Source organism: Marmota monax, unplaced genomic scaffold (genome assembly GCF_021218885.2).
Source record: "Marmota monax isolate L192 unplaced genomic scaffold, Marmota_monax_Labrador192_F-V1.1 WCK01_AAM20220418_F8-fsc00008, whole genome shotgun sequence".
In the NCBI taxonomy this organism is placed as follows: Eukaryota; Metazoa; Chordata; class Mammalia; order Rodentia; family Sciuridae; genus Marmota; species Marmota monax.
In genome coordinates, this window is record NW_026694432.1 from 5,022,679 (window position 1) to 5,044,564 (window position 21,886).

At 42.7% G+C, this 21,886-nt stretch overlaps 3 protein-coding genes across 6 annotated transcripts in view; 2 read left to right on the forward strand and 1 right to left on the reverse strand.

The window, feature by feature from the left end:
• Window positions 1-624: 624 nt before the first annotated feature.
• Mmachc (metabolism of cobalamin associated C) lies at window positions 625-5,080 on the reverse strand. Its single transcript, XM_046469006.2, has 4 exons — window positions 4,931-5,080; window positions 2,750-2,944; window positions 1,767-1,919; window positions 625-1,302 (listed from the first exon to the last, which is right to left on the reverse strand). Exons 1-4 carry the CDS (start codon window positions 5,009-5,011, stop codon window positions 886-888), a joined length of 846 nt encoding a protein of 281 aa, XP_046324962.1. The 5' UTR covers window positions 5,012-5,080; the 3' UTR covers window positions 625-885.
• Window positions 5,037-9,381, forward strand: Ccdc163 (CCDC163 homolog). Of its 3 annotated transcripts, none has more exons than XM_058570796.1 (10): window positions 5,037-5,755; window positions 5,889-5,922; window positions 6,129-6,269; window positions 6,359-6,440; window positions 6,700-6,892; window positions 7,005-7,072; window positions 7,674-7,741; window positions 8,043-8,146; window positions 8,732-8,859; window positions 9,101-9,381. In XM_058570796.1, exons 1-10 carry the CDS (start codon window positions 5,733-5,735, stop codon window positions 9,211-9,213), a joined length of 954 nt encoding a protein of 317 aa, XP_058426779.1. In that variant the 5' UTR covers window positions 5,037-5,732; the 3' UTR covers window positions 9,214-9,381. The 3 variants fall into 3 exon arrangements, with proteins under 3 accessions (XP_058426779.1, XP_046324963.1, XP_046324965.1); XM_046469007.2 differs by having other exon boundaries at window positions 5,040-5,755; window positions 6,082-6,269; XM_046469009.2 differs by having other exon boundaries at window positions 5,049-5,755; window positions 6,082-6,269; window positions 8,046-8,146.
• Window positions 9,382-12,845: 3,464 nt separating this feature from the next.
• Tesk2 (testis associated actin remodelling kinase 2) overlaps window positions 12,846-21,886 on the forward strand; it is a 147,983-nt gene continuing 138,942 nt past the window's right edge. For both annotated transcript variants that reach the window (XM_046469010.2, XM_046469011.2), the window contains exon 1: window positions 12,846-13,167. The gene's annotated coding sequence lies outside the window, so the exon portion shown is untranslated. The remainder of the gene's footprint in view (window positions 13,168-21,886) is intronic.

Below are 21,886 nucleotides of genomic sequence, written 5' to 3' on the forward strand. Positions count from 1 at the left end.
TCAACCACTGAGCCACATCCCCAGCTCTATTTTATGTTTTATTTAGAGACAGGGTCTCACTGAATTGCTTAGTGCCTTTCTGTTGCTGAGGCTGGGTTTGAACTCCTGATCCTCTTGTCTTATTAGTCTCCTGAGCCACTGGAGCTGCATGCTTACATCACCACACCCAACTAAGGTAGCCTTTTTTTTTTTTTTTTTTTTAATATGTTGTAGTTGAACACAATACCTTTATTTTATTTTTATGTGGTGCTGAACCCAGCCCCTAGGGTAGTCTTTTTTTTTTTTGAGAGAAAAAGATTTTTTTTTAATATTTTATTTTTTAGTTTTCGGCAGACACAACATCTTTGTATGTGGTGCTGAGGATCGAACCCGGGCCGCACGCATGCCAGGCGAGCATTACCTCTTGAGCCACATCCCCAGCCCTACGGGAGTCATTTTTGACCCTCACTATATAATTGCCCTAAGGGAAACTCGGCAGCCAGAAGTTGGGTTTCTTCTAGGCCCTTCAGGTTAGGGCAGATTCATTATTGAGAATCCTATCTAAGTGTCTTACCACCACCCCTTCAAAACTGACTGGATCTGTGAACAGGATTCCTAGCGCCTTCAATAAATATCAACATACCATTTATTATATGCCAGACATTTATTTAATCCCCACAACCCTATGAGGGTACTATTTGGGGATGACTTCCTTGGAGCACACCATAGAAATGGGGCAAGAATCCCATACTCAAGGCTAAGTGCAGATTTGCCTTAACCAAATCTTAATTATTATTGAAAATCTGGACCAAGAAATGGTCATCTTGTACCCCAAATAAAATCTTACTTTTGCCAAAGTCCTAGCAAGTACCACTATAAATGGGATTCCACAGAATAGGGAAGGTATCAAGGGCCAGGGGATACAGGTGGTGAGATGCTGGGGCTGAGCCAGCTCCGTGCACTGCTGGGAATCTGGGACTTCTTTGTGAGTGTTGTAAAGGGAAACTCAGGGAATATAGGGCTAGGCTCTTCTTTGGTCTGGGCCAAACCTAATAGGGCTAAGCGTTGGGCAGGTGGGGTGGAAAAATAGGTTTTTTGTTCTTCTGAGTAACGCTCTTGGGGTGTTACAGCATCCCGGTAAGTCCAATCACGCCAATGGAAATTGAAGCCTTCAAGCAGGGTAATTCGGGCAGCTCTAGAAGGTACACAGTCAGGGGGCTTTTTCCGTGGCAGATCTGGAGTCTCTGTCCCTGGCAGCAGCACGACACCGCGGATGGCAAACCAGCCCCCAAATTGGGGGTGTATGCACACACCTGCTATGTGCTGGGGAGTGAATGAAGAAAAGCAAGGTTATGGGGGTCACCTTGGCCCAAGTACCACCATTCTAAGCTATCCTTGTTCACTTATTTCCCACTAAGTGTACACCCGATGCCAATGCCAATTGTAAAACTGTCCCTCTCTTGTGGACAACCCTTCATAAACTCTTATGAAGAGTATGAGTATGAGGAAGAGCTCCCTTAGGCTAAGGCTCAGTCAACTTCCTAGTCTTATCACTGGTGTCCTGATCATTATGTTGCCTCTTCTATCCTGAGATAGCCTTGTAAGAGACAAGTTTTAAAAACAGACCAGATTTTCTGCTCTGAAACATGCCCAGGTAAACTCTAGAAAATCATAGGGCTGGCCCATGGGCCAGGACATAGCTGCTTTGTGTCAAGGAAGGCAGAGGAATATGGAACTGGATAAGGATATGAGGGCCTTGCCATTTTCTTTCACACTTGCTCTCTGACCTGAGTTCCCCATGGGTCAGCTTCCACATCTTGGCGTTGGTAGTAATAAGCAGCTCCTGCCACATGGGCTGCTGTCTGGGCCAGAATCTTAGGGCGCCGGTTGGGGTATACCTCGTAGTCAGCAATGACTTCCATCTGCAGCTCTGGGAGGCTCTGGGACAGAATTAAGAGGCTCCTGTCAGCATGAGGGGAGTTGTGATTTTATCCCAGGAAGCCCTAATTTGTGTGTTAACACCGTCCTGTCCATGTCTAGAAAAGAAAATGAGCTTAACCTGGGAGGCTCCAAAGTTGGAAAGTTAAGTTCTTTCCAAACAGGGCCCGTATATATACATAATACAAGGACTTGCTCAGAAAGTCTCCATTGTGAGGAGTGATTTAGCATTGCACTTCAGACTATCAGTGTAGGGAGATCTACTATGTGTACAAATGTATGTGTATATGAAAGTTTATGGGGCTGGGGATGTGGATCAAGCAGTGGCGCACTTGCCTGGTATGCGCGGGGCACTGGGTTCGATCCTCAGCACCACATAAAAAGAAAATAAAGATGTTGTATACACCGAAAACTAAAAAAAATTCATTCTCTCTCTCTCTCTCTAAAAAAAAAGGAAAGTTTATGGCGGGGATATATTCTGTCTTCAGAAGGCCCCCAAAACTGCATAAAGCATAAAGGTCAAAGGCAGACAAGAAATGGAGGATGTTGGGCTCATCCTTATTCCACATAGAGGCTAAGCCTGGACTGAGGTTCATATAGTTATCCCCCAATGCAGGGTGAATGGACAGACTTCAGACTGGGGGTCTGGTAAAGGAAGGTGGTAAAACCTGGATATGAAAAGGAGAAATCATAGAATGTCAAGGCTGGTTTTAGGATATCATTTCACATGTGAGGTGGATCCTAGCCCAAGGTTCAGATCCTGTGCTAAGTTTGGAGAAAGTGGGAGCAAGGTTAAGTTTGGGAGCTGGGGCGAAAGTTGACGTTTGCTCACCTGTCTAACACGTCTCAGGTGGTAGGCCACACACTGATCCACAGGGTCAGTTAGTGATTGGAGGTGGTGGCTCTGCAAGAAGGGCTTGAGGGCCTGGTCAAACATGGCAGGTGTGCTGAGTACCAAGAAGGCCAGGGTAGGTCCTGGCAGGGGCAGGTGGAAGGCTGGAGGCAGGAGTTCATTGTACCATGCCACCTAAAACAGAGAAAGTTCAGGCCAGGCTGGCCAGCTGACTAACCTTAGCCAGCCCTTACCTCATCAAGTATTCAAAGCCTTATACATTTTGCTCCATCCTCCAACTCCTTCAATAAATTTTCACTGATGCTGTGTAATTGTACATTACATTGTATAGGCATCTCATGTGACTTTGACAGGGACTTATTTATTTGGTACTGGGGATTGAACACAGGGATGCTTAACCCCTGAGCTATACCCCCAGTCCTTAAAATTAATTAAATACCAGAGATTTAACCCAGGGATGCTTAACCACTAAGCTATATCTTCAGCCCTTTTTATTTTTTGAGACTGGATCTTGCTAAGTTGCTTAGGTACTTGTTAAATTGCTGAGGCTGGCCTAGAACTTGAGATCCTCCTACCTCAGCCTCCCAAATTGCAGGGATTACAGGTGTGCACCACAGTGCCTAGTTAAAGAAGGTAAAGAAGGTCACAACCGTAACAGAGGATGGTTATGATTGAAGAGTAAAATGACATCAGTTTTAGTGAGATCTGGCTGCAATGTAGAGGCAAGATGACAGCAAGAAGGCTATTAAAAGTAATCCAAATAAGAAATGGTGGCTTAGATCAGTGGAATGGAAAACAACGGACTTGGGAGACTCAGGAGATGAAGGAATTGGTGGTTGATTGGATGTTGGGGTGACAAGGTGAGCAACAGCTTAGGTTGGTTGTCAGGCCTACAGCTGGCTCTGTTCAGTACAATATTCCCCACTACCCAGGTCTACCTGGTTTGCCAGAACATTCTCACTGTGCCCCCACACATGCCATCCATCACTACACTACCTCCATGCTTTTACACAAGTTTGTATATTAGATGTACACAATCCTCCTTCCTTCCAATATATCTGTTCATATATAGCTCTTTTTTTTTTTTTTTTTTTTTTTTTCCCCTTGCAGTGCCTATGATTGAGCCCAGGGCCTTATGCATGGTAGGCAAGTGCTCTTCACTGAGCTATATCCCCAGCCCTCAATTTCATTTTTTTCTGGCCAATCCTTTCTCAAGACAGACCCAACCTATTTTATATATATATATATATATCTATCTTTCCCTCAACACTGTTGTAGACCTCTCAGTGGAATTAGTGGGAAGTAGGCTGCCTCTTAAGCATCAGGCAAATGGCTCAAGCAGAGTTACCTTATGTGTCTTTAACATTGTGACTTAAGCAAGCTCAATGCACCAAGCACTAATGTGAGGAAAATGGACTTATATGTAGCTCCATGTGATGACAGATGCCGGTAATCCCAGCAACTCAGAAGACCAAGACAGAAGGATCACAAGTTCAAGGCCAGGTTGGGAAAATTAGACCATGTGTCAAAACAAGAATGTAAAAAAGCGTGGGGATGTAGCTCAGTGGTAGAATGCCCCTGGGTTCAATCTCCAGGGTCGATCTATCTATCTGTATTATATAAAAATATATAATATATAAATAAAATAAATAAAGGAAAAAGAAAACACTTATGTAAAATGTGGGGGAAGGGAAGGCGGGGGTGAGAGACATCTGTGCCAGGCGAATGCACATAATTTCTATATCCAGCACCAATGGTTAGTAGCATCATGAATTATCCTTCTGTTGGAAGACAGAACAAAACAGCCTATTGTTTCTTGTTCAACACCAGGGAATGCCTTTCCCTCCTTGGCTGATCTAAATTATAATCATGCAAACCTTCCATGCCATGTCCTTTCCTAACTCCTTTAGGAAGCTTCTAAGGAGATTCCAGACCCACGGGTACATGTTTTCTCCTGTTAATTATGGTTACAGAATCCCATCCTTTAGTCCGGCATTATATCGGGGTAAAAGGACAAAAGTGTGACACACTGTTCCAGTCGTCAGATGGACACCGGGCCGGAGGAACTTGGGGAGGATAGGAAGGTTCTCGGGCCTCACGCCGACTCCACCAAGGCCAATCTTACACTTCTTCCTAGAACCGCAGGAGGGATAAACCAACCTGGAAGGGGTAAACCTCGAAGCCAAAAGGACACAACGTGTCCTCAATCTTCTGCTTCAGTTCTGCGACATGAGGCTCCATAGCGCACGCAACAAGCTGAGCTTGCTGGGGAATGGAGTCTAAAGAATAATTGTGCCGTTAAGGTTCAAGGTAACTTGGACTTCATTTCCCAGGAGCTACTGGGACCAGTAGCGGCAGAATTGTATGCATCTCGGGATGCGTAGTTCGTTTGGTCCTTGGAGCGTACCGCTTCAGAGTCTGAAAAACTCGATGTCCCGACAAGCTTCACAGTGGGGGCGTGAACGCACTTGTCTTTCAGGGAAACGTAATTCAGCTGCTTAGGTAGCTAGTTGTCTCGGCTAGAGGCGTGGTGCAGCGGCGCCCATTCTGAAGCCATACATTCTCCGCCTACTGGAGGGTTTGAATCTAGCAGCGGCAACAGTCTCTGACAGGTTTGGCGTGATGGCTACAGGGTCCTGGAGCTGGAACCTGGATTTCGACCTAGATTTGGAGCCTTCTACTCCCACTTGATATCTGTGTATCAGGGTATTCCGTTTCCCCGAGAACGCTGTTTTCTTGCCAAGAGCCATACTCTTGGTCTGATATTGCCTCCCTATCCTTAGTATTGCATATTCACTCTCCTCCTTCCATCTAACGGTGTTGCCTTTCCTGGGCTGTTCCTCGGGTATCCCCTGCTGGAAGAGCAAGGGCAAGAGTGGTCTGGGAACCAGACCCCAGTCACTGGAAATGAGTAGGGGCCTGAGCTGGTCTGAACAGATTGATACGCTTTTGCGTGCAACTGATGGGCATGTGGACCGCATTAAGGTAAGTGGCACCAGAGGCTCCAATTGTTGTTGTTCTTCTTTTTTCTTCTTGTTTTTTTTTTTTTTTTTTTTTTTGGGGGGGGGGGTCAGATTAGACTACACCAAATTCATTGGCCTGTACAACTCTTTTGTAGCAGAGGCTGTATCCCCTTGGGGTCTCCACCTCAGGTAAGTATTGCCCCTTTCATTCATCAGCCTTTTCTCTTTCAAGATCTTCCTTCTTCCAGTGCCTGTACCATCACTATTTCTTCCAAATTCCAACTCTTTGCTTTTCTGAACTCTGTTATCCCACAAAGATTCTGTCCTTGTCCCTTATTCCCTTGGCAGGGGACCTGGCTGGATCCTGGTTTTCCTCTCATCACTTGTCTCCACAGTCAGAGGACCAAGCTCAACAGCCTTGGGCTCTAGAGACCCCCACCGTCCCAGAGAGACTAAACTGGGCTGAGACCTATAGCCCAACCTCTCTCTGGAATGAAGTTACTATTCTCCGATTGGAGGTTCAATCTCAGGCTCAGGTGAGTCTTGGAATCCTAGGTGTGTATATGTGGTATTTGTGTGGGAAAGTTTTTTATGCAGTAGTTCATATGCTTTTCTGCCTGGGTAGGTAACTAAGGCACTAAGGAAGACTGTTCAGAGATTGCTGGAAGAGCAAGAGCAACAGATGTCCAAGATCAGTGCTCTGGAAGGTATCAGTTCAATTCTTCATATACACAGATATTTTTTCCCCCAGCACTGGGGATTGGACCCAGGGCCCCTTGCTATGTATTAGGCAAGGACTCTTACCACTGAGTTAAACTCCCAGCTCCCCATATACACTGCTGTATATGTGTGCACATGATTTTGCTGCATACCTATTGTTTGTGCACATGTGTCATGATTTGCAAGAAGTGTCTAGACTTGTGTGAACCTCTCAGAGGAGCTAACCCTCAATTTGTACCACAACAGCATCACTAAGGTTGCTGCAGGGGGGCCCAGAAGGGCGAGCTCTTCTCCTGGAACAACACCTGGAGGGGCTGAGAAGGGAACTGCAAAGCCTTCAGAATCAGGTATGGGAGCAGGCCGAAGCCCAAGCCCAAATGAAAAAAATACCAGGAAACTACAGTTCTACCAGTGGCTTTCACCATGAGCTCCAAATTGAGTAAGTGATAGGCCTCACTTTCTTGAGTCCTCTGAACTCTTGGTATTCCAGGAGGCTTATTGCCTCCTCGCTCTGTTGGTTGACTGTAGAATGACTGCCATTACTTCTGTAGGCAGCAAATACTGTGGAAAGAGTCAGAGATTTTGCGAGAGGAACTGAAGTTGCTACGGAACCAGCTGAGTAAGTAAAAAAATTGTGGGTATAAGTTCCCTTGTCTCCCTTTTTGGAATGCCTTTTTTTCTCCCAGTAAGTGATCAAGCTCTACCTGTTTGACCTATTAAGAAATCTGACACTGGGTGCGGTGGCACCCACCTGTAACCCCAGCAGCTTGGGAAGCTGAGACAGGAGGATTGTGAATTCAAAGCCAGCCTCAGCAACGGCGAGGTGCTGAGCAACTCAGTGAGACCCTGTCTCTAAATAAAATACAAAATAGGGCTGGGGACGTGGCTCAGTGGTCTAGTGCCCCTGAGTTCAATCCCTGGTACCAAAAAAATAAAAGAGAGAGAGAGAGAGAGAGAGAGAGAGAGAGAGAGAGAGACAGAGAGAGAGACAGAGAGAGAGAGGGAGGGAGGAAGAGAGAAGGAGAGATAGATGCCAAAATATTTTGTTTTGTTCATTGCTTATCATGGTGTGAGTTTTGTCTATTCAGTCAGCTTGGAAGCTTCTAACATCTAGACCAGAATGCTTTTTGTCTTAGTTTTCAGTACCAGCTTGGTCATAAGACAGTGAAGGAGAAGGAAAAAATTAGAGACTACCCCCTTAAATTCTCTCTCATCTTCAGGCCAGCACCAGGAGCTGCTGCTGAAGCAGATGACTGAGGGGCAGCAGGCTCAAGCCCACAGCTGGAAGGTAGAACCAACATTAGACCTATCTCCACATATTTCCCCGTGGAGGCCCCATCTTTTTTCTGTTTGTCCTATTCTGCAGATAGGCCAGGATACCCTCTCCTACCAGCATCTTTATCTCTTTTTTTTTTTGCTGTGCTGATTCCACTTTCTCCAGAGCTCTTCTTTCCAGTTCTTTTGCTATAAGCCACGAGAAACTGTCCTTGCTTATATGAAGGTTCCAAGTGTGCTAAAGAAGCCAATTGTGGGGAAGGGGTTTCTTTCTGGAGGAAGAAAGTTTGGTCCTAACTGGGCCCATGGTCTAGCAGATGTTGGAAAAGCTGCAAAGTGGGCAGGAGAACAAGAGTCACACCCTGGAGGCTGCCAGGACAGAGTCCCAGGATGCCCAGCAGGAGCATAATTTCCTCAGGTCAGGTGGTGTGGGTGCTGTGGCAGTGGAGGGGATTTGTCTCACAGAGGTCAGGCATTGGGGCCAAGTTCAGTTATTCTAAATTTGACCAGGACTGGTGGGGGCAGACTGAGTTTTTGGGTTGCAGCCCATAAGGCATTCTTTATTTGATACAGAGCAGTGAGATACCTTTTTTTTAATTAATTAATTTTTTTAGAAGTAGTTGGACATAATACCTTTATTTTATTTACTTATTTTTATGTGGTGCTGAGGATCGAACCCAGGGCCTCGCACGTGCTAGACGAGTGCTCTACCACTGAGTCACAACCCCAGCCTGGTGTAATATATCTTTATATATTTGGATAATAAAGGGGGAGGATCGGGTTGGGGTTGTGGCTCAGCGGTAGAGTGCTCGCCTGGCATGTGCAAGGCCCTGGGTTTGATCCACAGCACCACATAAAAATAAGTAAATAAAATAAAGGTATTAAAAAAAAACTTAAAAAAAATAAAAGGGGAGGATTATGAAGTGCTGGCCTTAGGAAGTAGGATAGTTCTGTGCTGGGAGGATTATATCACCTCTGTCTCTGATTCTGTTCTTCTTTCCAGGACTTCCTTTGATGTCTTCCAATCTAAGCTGCCCCTGGCCTTCACCTTCACCAAGTCTCTTTGTTCAGCTAGCTCTGAAGTCAGTCTTCTAGACAGTAACAGTAACTGGGAACTTTTAAGGAAATTAGGTAAGGGTGAGGGAAGGGATCCTACTTCTGGGGTTGGCTGAATCTGAAGGGTGCCTGGATGTTTGGCACTGGGTAAAATCAAATCTGCCTTTTTCTTTGTGAATCCATCAACTTCTGTTTTATCTCAAATCAGTCCTGTATGTCCCTTTCCATCAGACAGGCCCAGGACTTAGTTCTGTGTACATAACAGTGCTTGCTGATTTGTTTTTCTCTTCTCTTTTCCTTTCTCCTAAATCTCCAGAGGAGCATCATTTTCAACCTGATGCTGAGCATCTCTCAACTCCATGCTCAGGGAATCTTGAGCAAGTGAACCTATCCCTTCAGGGTCCCAAGATACTTCTGAGTGACTTGTAATGACTTTTTTGAGAATAGTGAGATGAAGGCTTTTTTTGCCCATCCTCCCCTCTTGTTCTGGGCAGCCTGCCAATCCCCTCTCGATCTAGTTGTATCTGACATTTCTAGTGAGGCTCCTCACTGTCTACCTGTCCCTGTCCCTAACGTCAATAAAATGGTTTAACTCTCCCTGATGTGTTTTATGTGAATCAGTACCCACATGGGATAGACTCAGCAATACCCTTTCTTCTTTCTGTTAGTTGTTTTCTGTGACCTTTTCCTCTGAAATCTGAGTTCACAGATGTTATAGCTATACTTTCTGAGTACAAACTGAGGTGAACTGGAAGGACATGGAAACTCTCATTCTGGTGAGCAGAAAGAGAAAGGACACTGCCCTGGGGCAGTAGTGCTATGGGGTTGCAGAGGAGGGTGATATTCTGGTGGGCCATGGACCTGTATCTGCTGCTGCTGCTTCTTTTTCTTCTCTTTCTTTTTGGTACTGGGGAGTGAACCTAGGGTACTACTTTAACACTAAGCTACATCTGTAGTCCTTTTTAGTTTTTATTTTGAGACAGGGTGTCATGAAGTTGCTGAGACTAGCCTAAAAATTGTGATCCCCCTGCTTCAGCTTCCCAAGGCACTGGGATTATAGGTTGCAGTACCATGTCTGGGCAGTATCTGCTTCTTGAGGCTTTCACCTTATCCTCAGCATTCCAGACTGCATTTCTTCTTTTTTTTTATATATATTTATTTTTTAGTTTTCGGTGGACACAACATCTTTGTTTGTATGTGGTGCTGAGGATCGAACCTGAGCCACATGCATGCCAGGCGAGCACGCTACCGCTTGAGCCACATCCCCAGCCCCTCCAGACTTTATTTCTTCAATGGCCTTCTTCTTCCTGGTCTGTCAATTTGACTAAGTTAGTGGCCTACAGAATATTTTGATTGGACGTCAAGTAAGAAATAGTTTACATTGTGACCTAGTAAATATACATGTGCATATTTATTAACTGAAACAAAAATTTTATGATTCAATATTTTTTACACATTATTTATTTATTTATTTTTATGGTTCTGGGGTTCAAGCCTCATGCATTTTATTTTTTTAAATTTTATTATTATTTATTTATTTATTTATTTTTTTGAGAGAGAGAGAGAGAGAGAGAGGGCATGTGTGCGCGAGATAATTTTTTTGTAATATTTACTTTTTAGTTTTTGGCGGACACAACATCTTTGTATGTGGTGCTGAGGATCGAACCCGGGCCACACGCATGGCAGGCGAGCGTGCTACCGCTTGAGCCACATCCCCAGCCCCCCTCATGCATTTTAAATAAACACTATCCTACTGGATTATACTCTAGCCCATTTTGAATAGGTTTCTTTTTTTAAAAAGTGCCTTGTTGCTGGGCCTTGTGGTGTGCATGTATAGGCCCAGTTTCTCAGGAGGCTAAGGCAGGTGGCCAGCTTGCACAATAAAGGCAATATAGCAAGATCCTGTCTCAAAAAAATCAAATCAAATAAAAATAAAACAAAATTTCTTGTGGATAATGATTCTGGTCCTTCTGCTGTATGGTTGCTCTCTGTAAAATATATTTTCCTAGGTGACTAAGGGCAACTTTACTTTTTTATTACCTGGGCTTTATGTTTTAGATAGTATAGTCCAAGGTTTCCTAAGAATCAGTGGCACCTCATCAAAGCCTCTTCCATTCCTAAATGTAGGCAAAAGACAATGTTATTCTTACCCCAAGTGGATTTTTTTTTTTTTTTTTGATACTAGGGATTGAGCCCAGGGGTGTTTAACCACTAAGCCACTTCCCCAGTGCTTTTATTTTGAGACAAGCTCTTTCTAAGTTTCTTGGGGCCTCGCTCAGTTGCTGAGATTGGCTTTGCTTGTAATCTTCCTGCCTCAACCTCCTAAATTGCTGGGATTACAGGTGTGTGCCACCATGCTTGGTGGATGTTTTTTGAGAGCAGCTTCATTATGTATTTCCCTAAGCTAAAATGTGCAGTGGGTTTATGGAAAGGTCTCAACTCTTATCCCAGTGTAGGTTGAGAGAGGAGATAATTACTGATATAAAAGTATAATAAAAGGCTGAGGTAAGCCCATCATGTAATGTACATCTATAATCCCAGCAACTTGGGAGGTCAAAGCAGGAGAATCATGAGTTGGAGGCCAGCCTCAGAAACTTAACAAGGCCCTCAGCAACTTAGTAAGACCCTGTCTCAAATAAATAAGTAAATAAACAAACAAACAAACAAATGAATAAAGCTGAGGATGTTGCTCAATGGTAAAGCTCCCCCACCTCGTTTCAATCACCAGTCCCTCCCCCCCCACCATCAAAAAAAAAAAAAAAAATGAAGCATGTAGGACAGAACTACTTCAGTTATATGTACATTCATGGCTTTGGCCTAACTAGCAGACAGGTCAACAGGGAGAGGGCCTTGGACATTTGAATAATTACAGGTCAGTGGTCCTCAGTTTTTTCCTCTCAGCATGGAGGAATTGCTGAGAGCAAAGTGATAGAGATAAACTTGACTCAGACTCAGCAGACCCAAATTAAAAAAACAAAAACTTCCCATCAAGCCTCACCTTCCTGCTGAAGCAAATGCAAAGAATCCCTGACCTTTACATCTTTCACTGGCAGGTGATTTATCTGGCATGATTACATTAACTCTGATTGCTACCAATACTCTATGCATCAAGCTCTGTAGGAGACAGGCTTGTAAAGTTGCCTATTTTCTCACAACAGAAATATTAAATAACAATGTGGAACAGTGGTATGTGAACTGTCACCAGGTGGCAGCACATGATTTGTTGCCAGGAGAATGATACTGAGACGGTTTTGGGCTAGAAGCACTGAATTGGGGTGATCTTTTTTTCTTTTCAGATTCTGTGAGCTACTAATTAATCTTACTAAAACAATGCCCTGTTCAGATCACACTACTGTTCAAGAATAGCTCTCACAGCATAAAAAACAAAGGACAAATTAGGAATTTAAACCCAACCCACGTTCAGCCTCTTTCCATTATTACCTGCTCTAAGCCTTCACCGAATCCAATCTTTTAGTATAGATGAATTTTCTTTTCAGTTTTTTTTGTTTAGCTCTACTAATTTCTCTTACTATCTTAATTCGCTAATGCTAACCTATGCATCATTTTTTCCTTCTTACTATACTTAGATCCTGTAGGACGTCACGTTCATAAAACTTTTCCTTTCTCTGCCAACCCCAAAGCCGAGCCATTAAAGTTCCTTTTCAATTAGCTTTATCGATTACCGTCTCTTCTGTCTTTTTAGCATTTTGATTGGCCCATCTTGTTTTTACTGTCCCGCCCCAGAGGCTCTTGGACTTGGATTTCCCCCAGGTATATTCTCCCCTCTTGGGTTCCGCCTTTCCAACACACTGCCTCTTCTGTTTTTACCTCCATTTCCTTTCTATTGGTTCCCTTCGTCCTCCAAGAGTTGGCGCCTAGGGCTGTTGATTGGCTTCTCTGGATGCCCATTGTGCCCGCCCTCATACCACGTGGCATTCCTAACGCTAATTGGGCAATTCCACTAGCTCCATTATTAAGGATTGGCGGTTGATTGGCTGCTCTGAGGGGGGGCCCCGAGTAGAGGGGCGTGGCCAGCCCAGGCACCTCCCCCAACCCCGTGCCCCAGGCGGTTCAGTCGCTCGCGGCTGGAGAGCTCGGTGGAGCTTCCAGCTGCCCTATGGGTCTCGCTTTTTGGGTCGTCCTGGCCCCGCCAAATAGGCGCGGGTAGACGCCCCGACTTCGGGGCCATGGCAGTAGCCTTCTCGTCCTCCGCCGCCGCTAGTTCAGCGGAGAAGCCCGCAACTGCGCGAAGGACCCCCACCGCCTCCGCGGGCTAAAAAGCCGCTGCCTCGACGGAATTGTGAGGACTACTATGCTCGGTCTTGGACGCTGCCTCCCCCTCCCGCCCGTGCAGATACCCTTCGGCTGCTCAGTCCGCCTCAGGTAAAGTCAGGAGATGCGTGAGACAGGAACCCGGGACTTCCCGGCCCGCGCGCGGGTGCTACCACTCCTCGGCCCCCGAGTATTGGCTCACGGGTCGCTTAGCACCCAACAGGACTCGGTGGCTTCCCAGAAGTCCTCCACACAGAACACTCCCCCTCTTGGTCCCTTCTCTTTCTATTCTCGCCTCTCCCAGGTTCTCGGGACCGGCACCCCTTCTCTTATCAGAGGCCGGGAACCCATTAGAAATCATCGCATGTCAGAGACCTTCCTCAATTTTAAGATTCAGGAATCCTTCAGTTCTTGGAAAACTGTTTGTGAAACCTCCAGCTCCGCAGTGGGAGCCTCCCTTAGAACCCATTCGTGTATCAAGTCTGGACTGCTTCACTGTACTTCCCTCAAACATGCTCTTCCCTCGAAATCGTCCACTTCTGCCTTCGAAAGATACTTCCCTCCCCTCAGATACCATTGTCACCCTCTTTCTCCCTTGTCGTCTTTGCTCTCCTTTTCCCTCCTCTGCTTTTTACCCTTCACTTTGAAGACTTTGGAGTAAGACACTATTCAGAGTTAGCCAGAAATGAAAGCTGGGGTTGTCCAATTAAAAAGCCTTTCAATTTATACCTCCGAGAAAAACTCGCTAAAGAATTGGGACTTTCTGTAGGCATGTGACATATTGAAGGTTTGTGACCAGAAGTTTGATGTGATTGAATTATCTCTGGTGAAAATTGTGCAGGAAGTATTCAAAGTGAAGACAGAAGGCCTAGGCAGAAAACTAATGTGCTAATCTGATGGGAGAGGATAAACTGGCTGGTGTGAGGAAAATGAGAATACCACCCAATACCAAGAGGTTTCAAAATAGAGTTGAGAGGGGTCTTTTTTGGCGAGGGAGTGAAGTTCTGGTGTGGCTTATGGTATGAATTGGTGTCCTTAATAGAAATAGAGACTATAAAGAAGCAAGTCTAGCTGGGTGAGGTGCTGCTCACCTATAATCCAGCAACTTGGGAGACTGAGGCCAGAGATCACAGGTTCCAGGCCTCAGCAATTTAATGAGACCCTGTCTCAAAAAAAAAAAAAAAAAAAAATAAAAAAAGGAATGGTGAATTTGCTCACTGGGTGGAGTGCCATGGGTTCAATACCAAGTATTGCTATTTAAAAAAAAAATAAATAAATAAAAACCTTTGAGTGAAGGCAGTGAATTGGTTTTTGGTTTTGGATGAGTTGTTTGAGGTGTGTGTATTTGTTTCCATACACACAAGTTGGGAGAAAGGTTGGAACTGAATACAAATTTAAGAATCAAGAGACTATATTGGGCTGGAGTTATAGCTCAGTGGCAGAGCGCTTGCTTAGCACATGTGAAGCACTGGATTCTATTCTCAGTACTACATAAAAATAAGTAAGTAAAATCAAGGTATTGTGTCCATCTACAACTAAAAAAAAATTAAAAAAGAGAGACTATTGATATTTGAAGCCTTAGTATGGAATGTTAATACTGAAAGAAGAGGAAAAAAGGGCCATGAACCAGAAGCAGCACCATTGTTTGAAGGATAATAGACATTGAAAAAGAGAAAGTAAAGGAATGGGACAAGAAATTAAACAGAATGGCATTATTATAGAAGTCAAAGGAAGAAAGTTTCAAGCGGGAAGAGAATGACCATCAGTGTCAGGTGCTACAGAGGTCAAGTGGAATAAAAATTAGAAGCCACCAAATTTAGCAATTAGGAAGTTACTTGTTTCCTTTGAAAGGCAGTTTTGATAGTGTGGCAAGGATGTCAGTAGTCAGGTCATGATATATCATCTGATTCCTCTTGTTTGAGGAATAAATGGGTAAAATTACTCTTTTAATAGTGGTTATAGCCAGGCATGGTGGTGCATGCCTATAATCCTAGCAGTTCTGGAGACTGAGGCAGGAGGATTGCAGGTTCAAAGCCAGACTCACCAATTCAGCAAAGCTGTAAGCAACCTAGTGAGACTCTTTCTCAAAATGAAAAGGGCTGGGGATAAGGCTCAAAGGTTAATGTCCTCCGTTCAAAAAAAAAAAAAAATGGTTGTGAAGGAGAGCTACTGGTAGTGAGACTAGTTTTTATTGAGAATTTGCTATATGCCATGTACCATAAAGATGGTTTGTAGAGCTGGGTATGATAGTGGACACCTGTGATCTCAGAGACTTGGAAAACTGAGGCAGAAAGATCTTAAGTTCAAGACCAGCCTCAGCAAATTAGTGAGACCTTGTCTCCCAATAAAAAGGACTAGCTAAGTAATTCACTGGTAGAGCCCTTGGGTTCAATCCTCCGTGCCTTAAAAAAAAAAAAAAAAAAGTTGTATATATCCCTATAGCCTGTGCCTCAGTGGTAGAACACTTGCAAAAATATGGTTACCTGTAGACAAGAATTTGAACAAGGTCTACCTATTTGTGAAATCTGTGTTTCAGATTATGACATGTATATCTTTTTAATGTGGGTGAAATGTAGGTTGTTGGGTAAGTTTACCTAGAACCTAACGTTGGGCATTTCTTTTTGTCCTTTTTAATTTTTTTTCCTATTTTGAGAATTGAACCCACAGGTGCTCTACCACCGAGCTTCATCCTCAGTTCAGCTTAAGTTGCTGAGGGTGACCTTCAACTTGTGATCCTCCTGGTTTAGCTTCCAGAGTTGTTGGGATTATAGGTGTGTACCACCATGCCTGGCTAGTTTGTTTTTTTATACACACACACACAAAATACCTTTATTTATTTATCTTTATGTGGTGCTAAGGATTGAACCCAGGACCTCACACACGCTAGGCGAATGCTCTGCCACTGAACCACAACCCCAGGCCCAAAGTCAACCTTTTTTTTTTTTTTTTTTTTGTGTGTGTGTGTGTGTGGTGCTGGAGATTGAACCCAGGGCCTTGTGCATTCGGGGCAAACACTCTGCCAACTGAGTTATATCCCCAGCCCCTGGCTAGTTTTATTTAATTGTAAAACAAACACATGTGCTCATTCCCTTGCTTATTTAGAATGAAAGTTGACTTATTTTTAGTGTTTTCCTCCTGTGTAACAGTGTTTATGGATATATTGAAATCTTTATTTTTTTTTTTTTTAGTTGTAGTCGGACACAATACCTTTATTTTGTTTGTTTATTTTTATGTGGTGCTGAGGATTGAACCCAGTGTCTCACACATGTTAGGTGAGCATTCTATGGCTGAGCCACAACCCCAGCCCTGAATTTGAAATCCATGATAAGGACTTTTATGGGAATTTCATCTTTTTTTTAAATTTTTTTTTAATATTTATTTTTTAGTTGTAGTTGGACACAATACCTTTATTTCACTTATTTATTTTTATGTGGTGCTGAGGATCGAACCCAGGGTCTCACATGTGCGAGAGGAGTGCTTTACCGCTAAGCTACAACCCCAGCCCGGAATTTCATCTCTTTCTAGTTGATGAAACCCAATTTTTATGTTGTATTGTGTGGGTGATGGTGAAATGTTGTGGACCAACAATGGGTATTATACTGTTTCCCAAGTCATCAAATGGAAATGACTTCAGTGTAGTCTCACTTGTGTTATTTTTGCTGAGCAACCAGGGAGTGGTTGTTTCAGAGAAAAGCCAACTTAGAATTTTTAAATCTTCCATTCCTGAACATTTTATTTTCTTTTAGTTTTTTTTGTGATACTGGGGATGGAACCTAGGGATGTCTTACCACTGAGTTACATCCCCAGTTCTTTTTTTTTTTTTTTATTTTGAGGATTGGGAATATAGCTCAGTGGTAGTGTGCCTGCCTTGCACAATGAGGCCCTGGGTTTGATCCCCAGTACCACACACAAAAAATTGCCTGACGTGGTGGTGCATACCTGTAATTTCCATGCCTTGGGAGACTGAGGCAGGGGAATCACAAGTTCAAGGTCATCCTCAGCAATTTAGCAAGACCCTGTCTCAAAAATTAAAAGGGCTGGGAATATAACTCAGTGGTAAAGGCCCCTAGGTTCAGTCTCTAATACCAAATCAATCAATCAGTCAATAAGTTTTATTTTGAGACAGGGTTTTGCTGTGTTGCTGAGGCTGGTTGAACTGAACTGGTGATTCTCCTGCCTCACCTTCACAAGTTGCTGGGATTATAGGCACGTATCGTCATTCCAGGCATTCTTTAATATTTTAGAAAGGCAGTATGATCAAAAGAAAAATATTGAAAGTTTCATCCCATGCTTTTCCCCCATCTGCCCCGTTCCTTGTCCTCTTGCAGTGATCTTTCTTTCCATTGTTGGGGATTGAACTCAGGGCCTCTTGCATGCTTGATAAGTGCTCTGCCACTTTTAGCTAAAAATGCATCAACATCCCCTATCTTTACATTCTTTTAGACTTTCTTGAGGCAAATGCTTACAAACATGGGTATATAATTTTATTTGTCCCATTTTTCATGCAAAATCCTATGGTTCCCCACTGTTTTGCATTGCTCTCCATCTGCAGTCTTGACTTTTCACTTAATATATCTTAGAGACTTTTCCAGGTCAGTGCATAGAAAGCTTCCTCATTCTTTTTTATTTGTTTTTAAATACTTGTATAGTATCCAATAGATTTCCATGGAATGGATGTATCATAGTTTATTTAACTAGTTCTTCATTATGGATATTTATGTTTCAGTTTTCAAATGTTACAAGCAATGTTGTATTGAAGACCTTTGGACATGCTGTTTTACATGTGTTCAAGGGTATTTATGGGATAAATTTACAGAAGTGGAATTTCTAAGTTAAAGTATATTTGCAGTTTTCATTATGAAATTTATTGCTAAATTGCCTTCCTTAGAGGTTGTTCCTATATACATTGCCTATACACTCACTACATTGGCTGTATTGTAGCTAATATTTATATAATGCTTACTATATGCATGGGCACTGTTCTTAGTGCTTCACATACATTACCTCATTTAATCTTAGTGAAAGTCCTATGAGGTGGGTGCTTTTATTACCTCTGTTTTTCAGATGAATACACTAAAGAATAGAAAATTTATATGACTTGTCCAAATCACACAGCTAATTAAGCAGTTGAAGTTTAAACTAAGTTCTCTGGCTCTAGGATCAGTGTTGTTAGTGTTATGCCTTACTGTTATCAAACTTGAATTTTTGCCAATCTGATAGGGAGAAATTGTACCTCAGAGTAGTTTTAGTTTTAAAAAATTATGCTAAGTATCTTTTTATATGTTTGAGTCATTTCTTTTCTGTTTGAGTTATATGTCCTTTTTCCTTAACTATCTGTTTAAGTCTTTTACTTATTTTTCTGTTGAGTCATATATCTCAATTTCCTATTGATTTGTAGGACACCTTATCCCCTGCCCCCAGAGCTGGGGATTGAACTGAGGGCCTTGAGAATGCTCTTCCATGGAGCTACACCTCCAGCTCTATTGTGATATTTGTCTTCTGTCTTATTCCCACATGGAAATTTTATATTTCTATGTAGGCTAACTTCTCAAACTTTTCTTTATGGCTTTTGGGGATTTTAAGTTGTAATTAAGAGAGGCCCTCTGAATTTCAGTTGTTAGTTTTTTAACCTATCCAGCAGGGTCAAGAAAACAGAATTATTGTGAAGGTCAAAGTGCTTTGTGAATTGTAAACTGTAAATCATTATACAGATTAAATATGATGTTATTTATTAATTTGTCTTTTGAACAAGTTGTACAGAGGTTGTCATCTTTTTGCTTGCATTAAATAGAATAGAATGATACAGCTGGGTGTGGTGGTTCTCTCCTGTAATCCCAGCAGCTCAGGAGGCTGAGGCAGGAGGATTGCAAGTTCAAAGCCAGCCTTAGCAAAAGTGAGGTGCTAAGTAACTCAGTGAGACCCTGTCTCTAAATAAAATACAAAATAGGGCTGGGGGTGTGGCTCAGTAGTCAAGTGTCCCTGAGTTCAATCACCATACCAAAAAAAAGAACGATATAACTTTCATCTGCAATATGGAAAACTAGGATGGTATTGCTCTTATGATTATTTTCCTTGGATAATTTGCATGGGATTGTTTTCTACATGATTTCCACAATGATTAAATCCTGAAATATGTTTGCATATTTTAGTCTTACTGTTCCTTGTATTAAAATTTGACTAAAAGTTATTAATATATTTTACTTTCGTATTAGCTATGGTTCACAAATTTATATACTCTTACTTTTGGTACCAATCTTACTGACTGTTAGGAATTTACAATTTGGGAAGGCTAAAATAATTTTTGTAATTATCAAAGAAATGCATATTTATTAAGGAAGAATTGGGAAATTGGAACGATTTCAAGGGAGAAGATAAAAGTTTATCAGAATCTGTCCATGATTTAATGAGTTTATAACCAGTGTTAACATTTTGGATGTCCTCTTAGAATTCTTTTTTTTTTTTTTTTTTTTGAGAGAGAGAGAATTTTTAATATTTATTTTTTAGTTCTCGGCGGACACAACATCTTTGTTTGTATGTGGTTACGGGGATTGAACCTGGGCCGCACGCATGCCAGGCGAGCGCGCTACTGCTTGAGCCACATCCCCAGCCCCTCTTAGAATTCTTACTGTGTATATTCTTATTACATATATGTATAGTATCAAAACCAACTCTCCAGGCTTGGCATTGTGCCTGACTCCTAGGAGGTGTTAAATAAATATTTAGCACTTAATTATAACTGACTGAATGAAAGAGTTAATTTTTATTTTTGTACTGAAGATTGAACTCAGAAGCGCTTCACTACTCAGTAACATTCCTTTCCCTTTTTTTGTGGGGGTAGTACTGGGGATTCAACTCAGGGTCACTTGACTACTGAGCTACATTTTCACCCCTGTTTTGTATTTTATTTAGATACAGGTTGTGACTGGGTTGCTTAGCACTTTGCTGTTACTGAGGCTGACTTTGAACTCGCAATTCTCCTGCTTCAGCCTCCTGAGCTGCTGGGATTACAGGCATGGGCCACCATACCCAGCCTCCCTGCTCTCCCTTTTTTTTTTTTTTTAAAGATAGAGTGAGAGAGGGAGGGGGAGAGAGAGAATTTTTAATATTTATTTTTTAGTTTTCGGCGGATACAACATCTTTGTTTGTATGTGGTGCTGAGGATCGAACCCGGGCCGCACGCATGGCAGGCGAGCGCGCTACTGCTTGAGCCACATCCCCAGCCCCCTCTCCCTTTTTTTTAAAAGAGTTTTTTTTTTTTTTTTTTTATGGTGCTGGGAATTGAACCCAGGGCCTTGTGCATGTGAGGCAAGCACTCTACTATCCCCAGCCCCTCCCCTGCCCTTTTTGTTTTTTTGGTACTGGGGATTGAACTTGGTGGCACTTAACCACTGAGCCACATCTCCAGCCCTTTATTGTATTTTATTTAGATACAATGTCTGAGTTGCTTAGCACTTTGCTAAGTTGCTAAGGCTGGCTTTGAACTCACAATCCTCCTGCCTCAGCCTCTGAAGCTACTGGTATTACAGGTGTGTGCTACCATTCCTGGCTTGTTTATTTTGAGACAGGATCTTCTAAGTTGCTTAGGATGACCTTGAACTTGCAATTCTCCTGCCTCATCCTCCTGAGCCACTGGGATTATAGGAGTGTGCTGTTGTGCCCAATTAAGAATTTATTTTTTTAATATAGAAAGTATGGAATATCAGTGTCCTGTTTTCTTTTTTCTCCACTGTATATTTTAAAAAAATTGTTTTTTAGTTGTAGATGGACACACATTATCTTTATTTATTTTTATGTGGTGCTGAGGATTGAACCCAGTGCCACAGTCCCAGCCCCTCCACTGTATATCACTTACATTTTGACTTATGTTGTAATATTGCAATTTCTGTGTCATAATTCATTTGAAGGTAATTTCAAGTCCAGGCCCTAATGGAGCTCATAGTCCGGTGAAAGAGACAGGTAACCTACAATTAAAATACTGTATGATAACTGTAATAACAGATTTGTATAGGGCATTATGAAAACACAGAAAAAGGATATTGAGGGGTCAGAGAACACTTCCCACATGAGAGGATTACTTGAGAGAGCCATGTGGAAAAAACTAGGAAGAACCCCTCAAGGAGAAAGAGTATTAAATGTGTAGGCACTCAAGTGTAAGCAGGGCCCTACAAAAAACTCTATATTTGGAGTAGATTGTGTTTGTGGGTGGAGAAAAAAAAATAGATGAGGTTGGAGATGTGGGTAGGGGTCAAAGGAGGAAGAGCCTTTATATGACACATGAAGGCTTGTCAAAAGTTTGCTCAGCCTGGAAGATATATTGGAAGAGGTGAGAGTGGAGGTAGGAAGACCAAAAGACATTAGTTGAATACCAAATAAGTATAGTTAAAAAGTACTACAAGAGCTGGAATGAGGTGAACATCACTTAAGCCAAGGGTAGGAATGGAGCCCTGCATTAGAAAGGTGGGCTAAATCTGGAGGGTAAAAAATGATTGCCATTTTTTTTTGGGGGGGGGTACCAGGGATGGAATTCAGGGGCACTCGAGTTCCATCCAGTTGAACTACGAGTCATACCCCCAGCACTGTTTTGTATTTTATTTAGAGGCAGGGTCTCACTGAGTTGCTTAGCCACCTCACCTTTGCTGAGGCTGGCTTTGAACTTGTGATTCTCCTGCCTCAGCCTGCTCAGTTGCTAGGATTACAAGTGTGAACCACCATATCTGGCTATTTTTTTTCTTCAATTTCGAGGCAGGGGCTCAATAAATTGCTGAAGCTAGTCTTGAACTTGTGATCCTCCTGTCTCAGCTTTCCAAGTAGCTAGGATCTTATGCTAGTG

Excerpts from the sequence above, each read along its gene's own strand:
- Ccdc163 (XM_046469007.2), top strand. The coding sequence starts at position 5,678 with ATGAGTAGGGGCCTGAGCTGGTCTGAACAGATTGATACGCTTTTGCGT. Across the intron at positions 5,923-6,081 it reads CCTTGGGGTCTCCACCTCAG|GGGACCTGGCTGGATCCTGG; the intron begins GTAAGTATTGCC and ends TTCCCTTGGCAG. Across the intron at positions 7,073-7,673 it reads GTTGCTACGGAACCAGCTGA|GCCAGCACCAGGAGCTGCTG; the intron begins GTAAGTAAAAAA and ends TCTCATCTTCAG.
- Mmachc (XM_046469006.2), bottom strand. The coding sequence starts at position 5,011 with ATGGAGCCTCATGTCGCAGAACTGAAGCAGAAGATTGAGGACACGTTG. Across the intron at positions 1,920-2,749 it reads ACCTGAGACGTGTTAGACAG|AGCCTCCCAGAGCTGCAGAT; the intron begins GTGAGCAAACGT and ends ATTCTGTCCCAG. Across the intron at positions 1,303-1,766 it reads CTGACCCATGGGGAACTCAG|CACATAGCAGGTGTGTGCAT; the intron begins GTCAGAGAGCAA and ends TTCACTCCCCAG.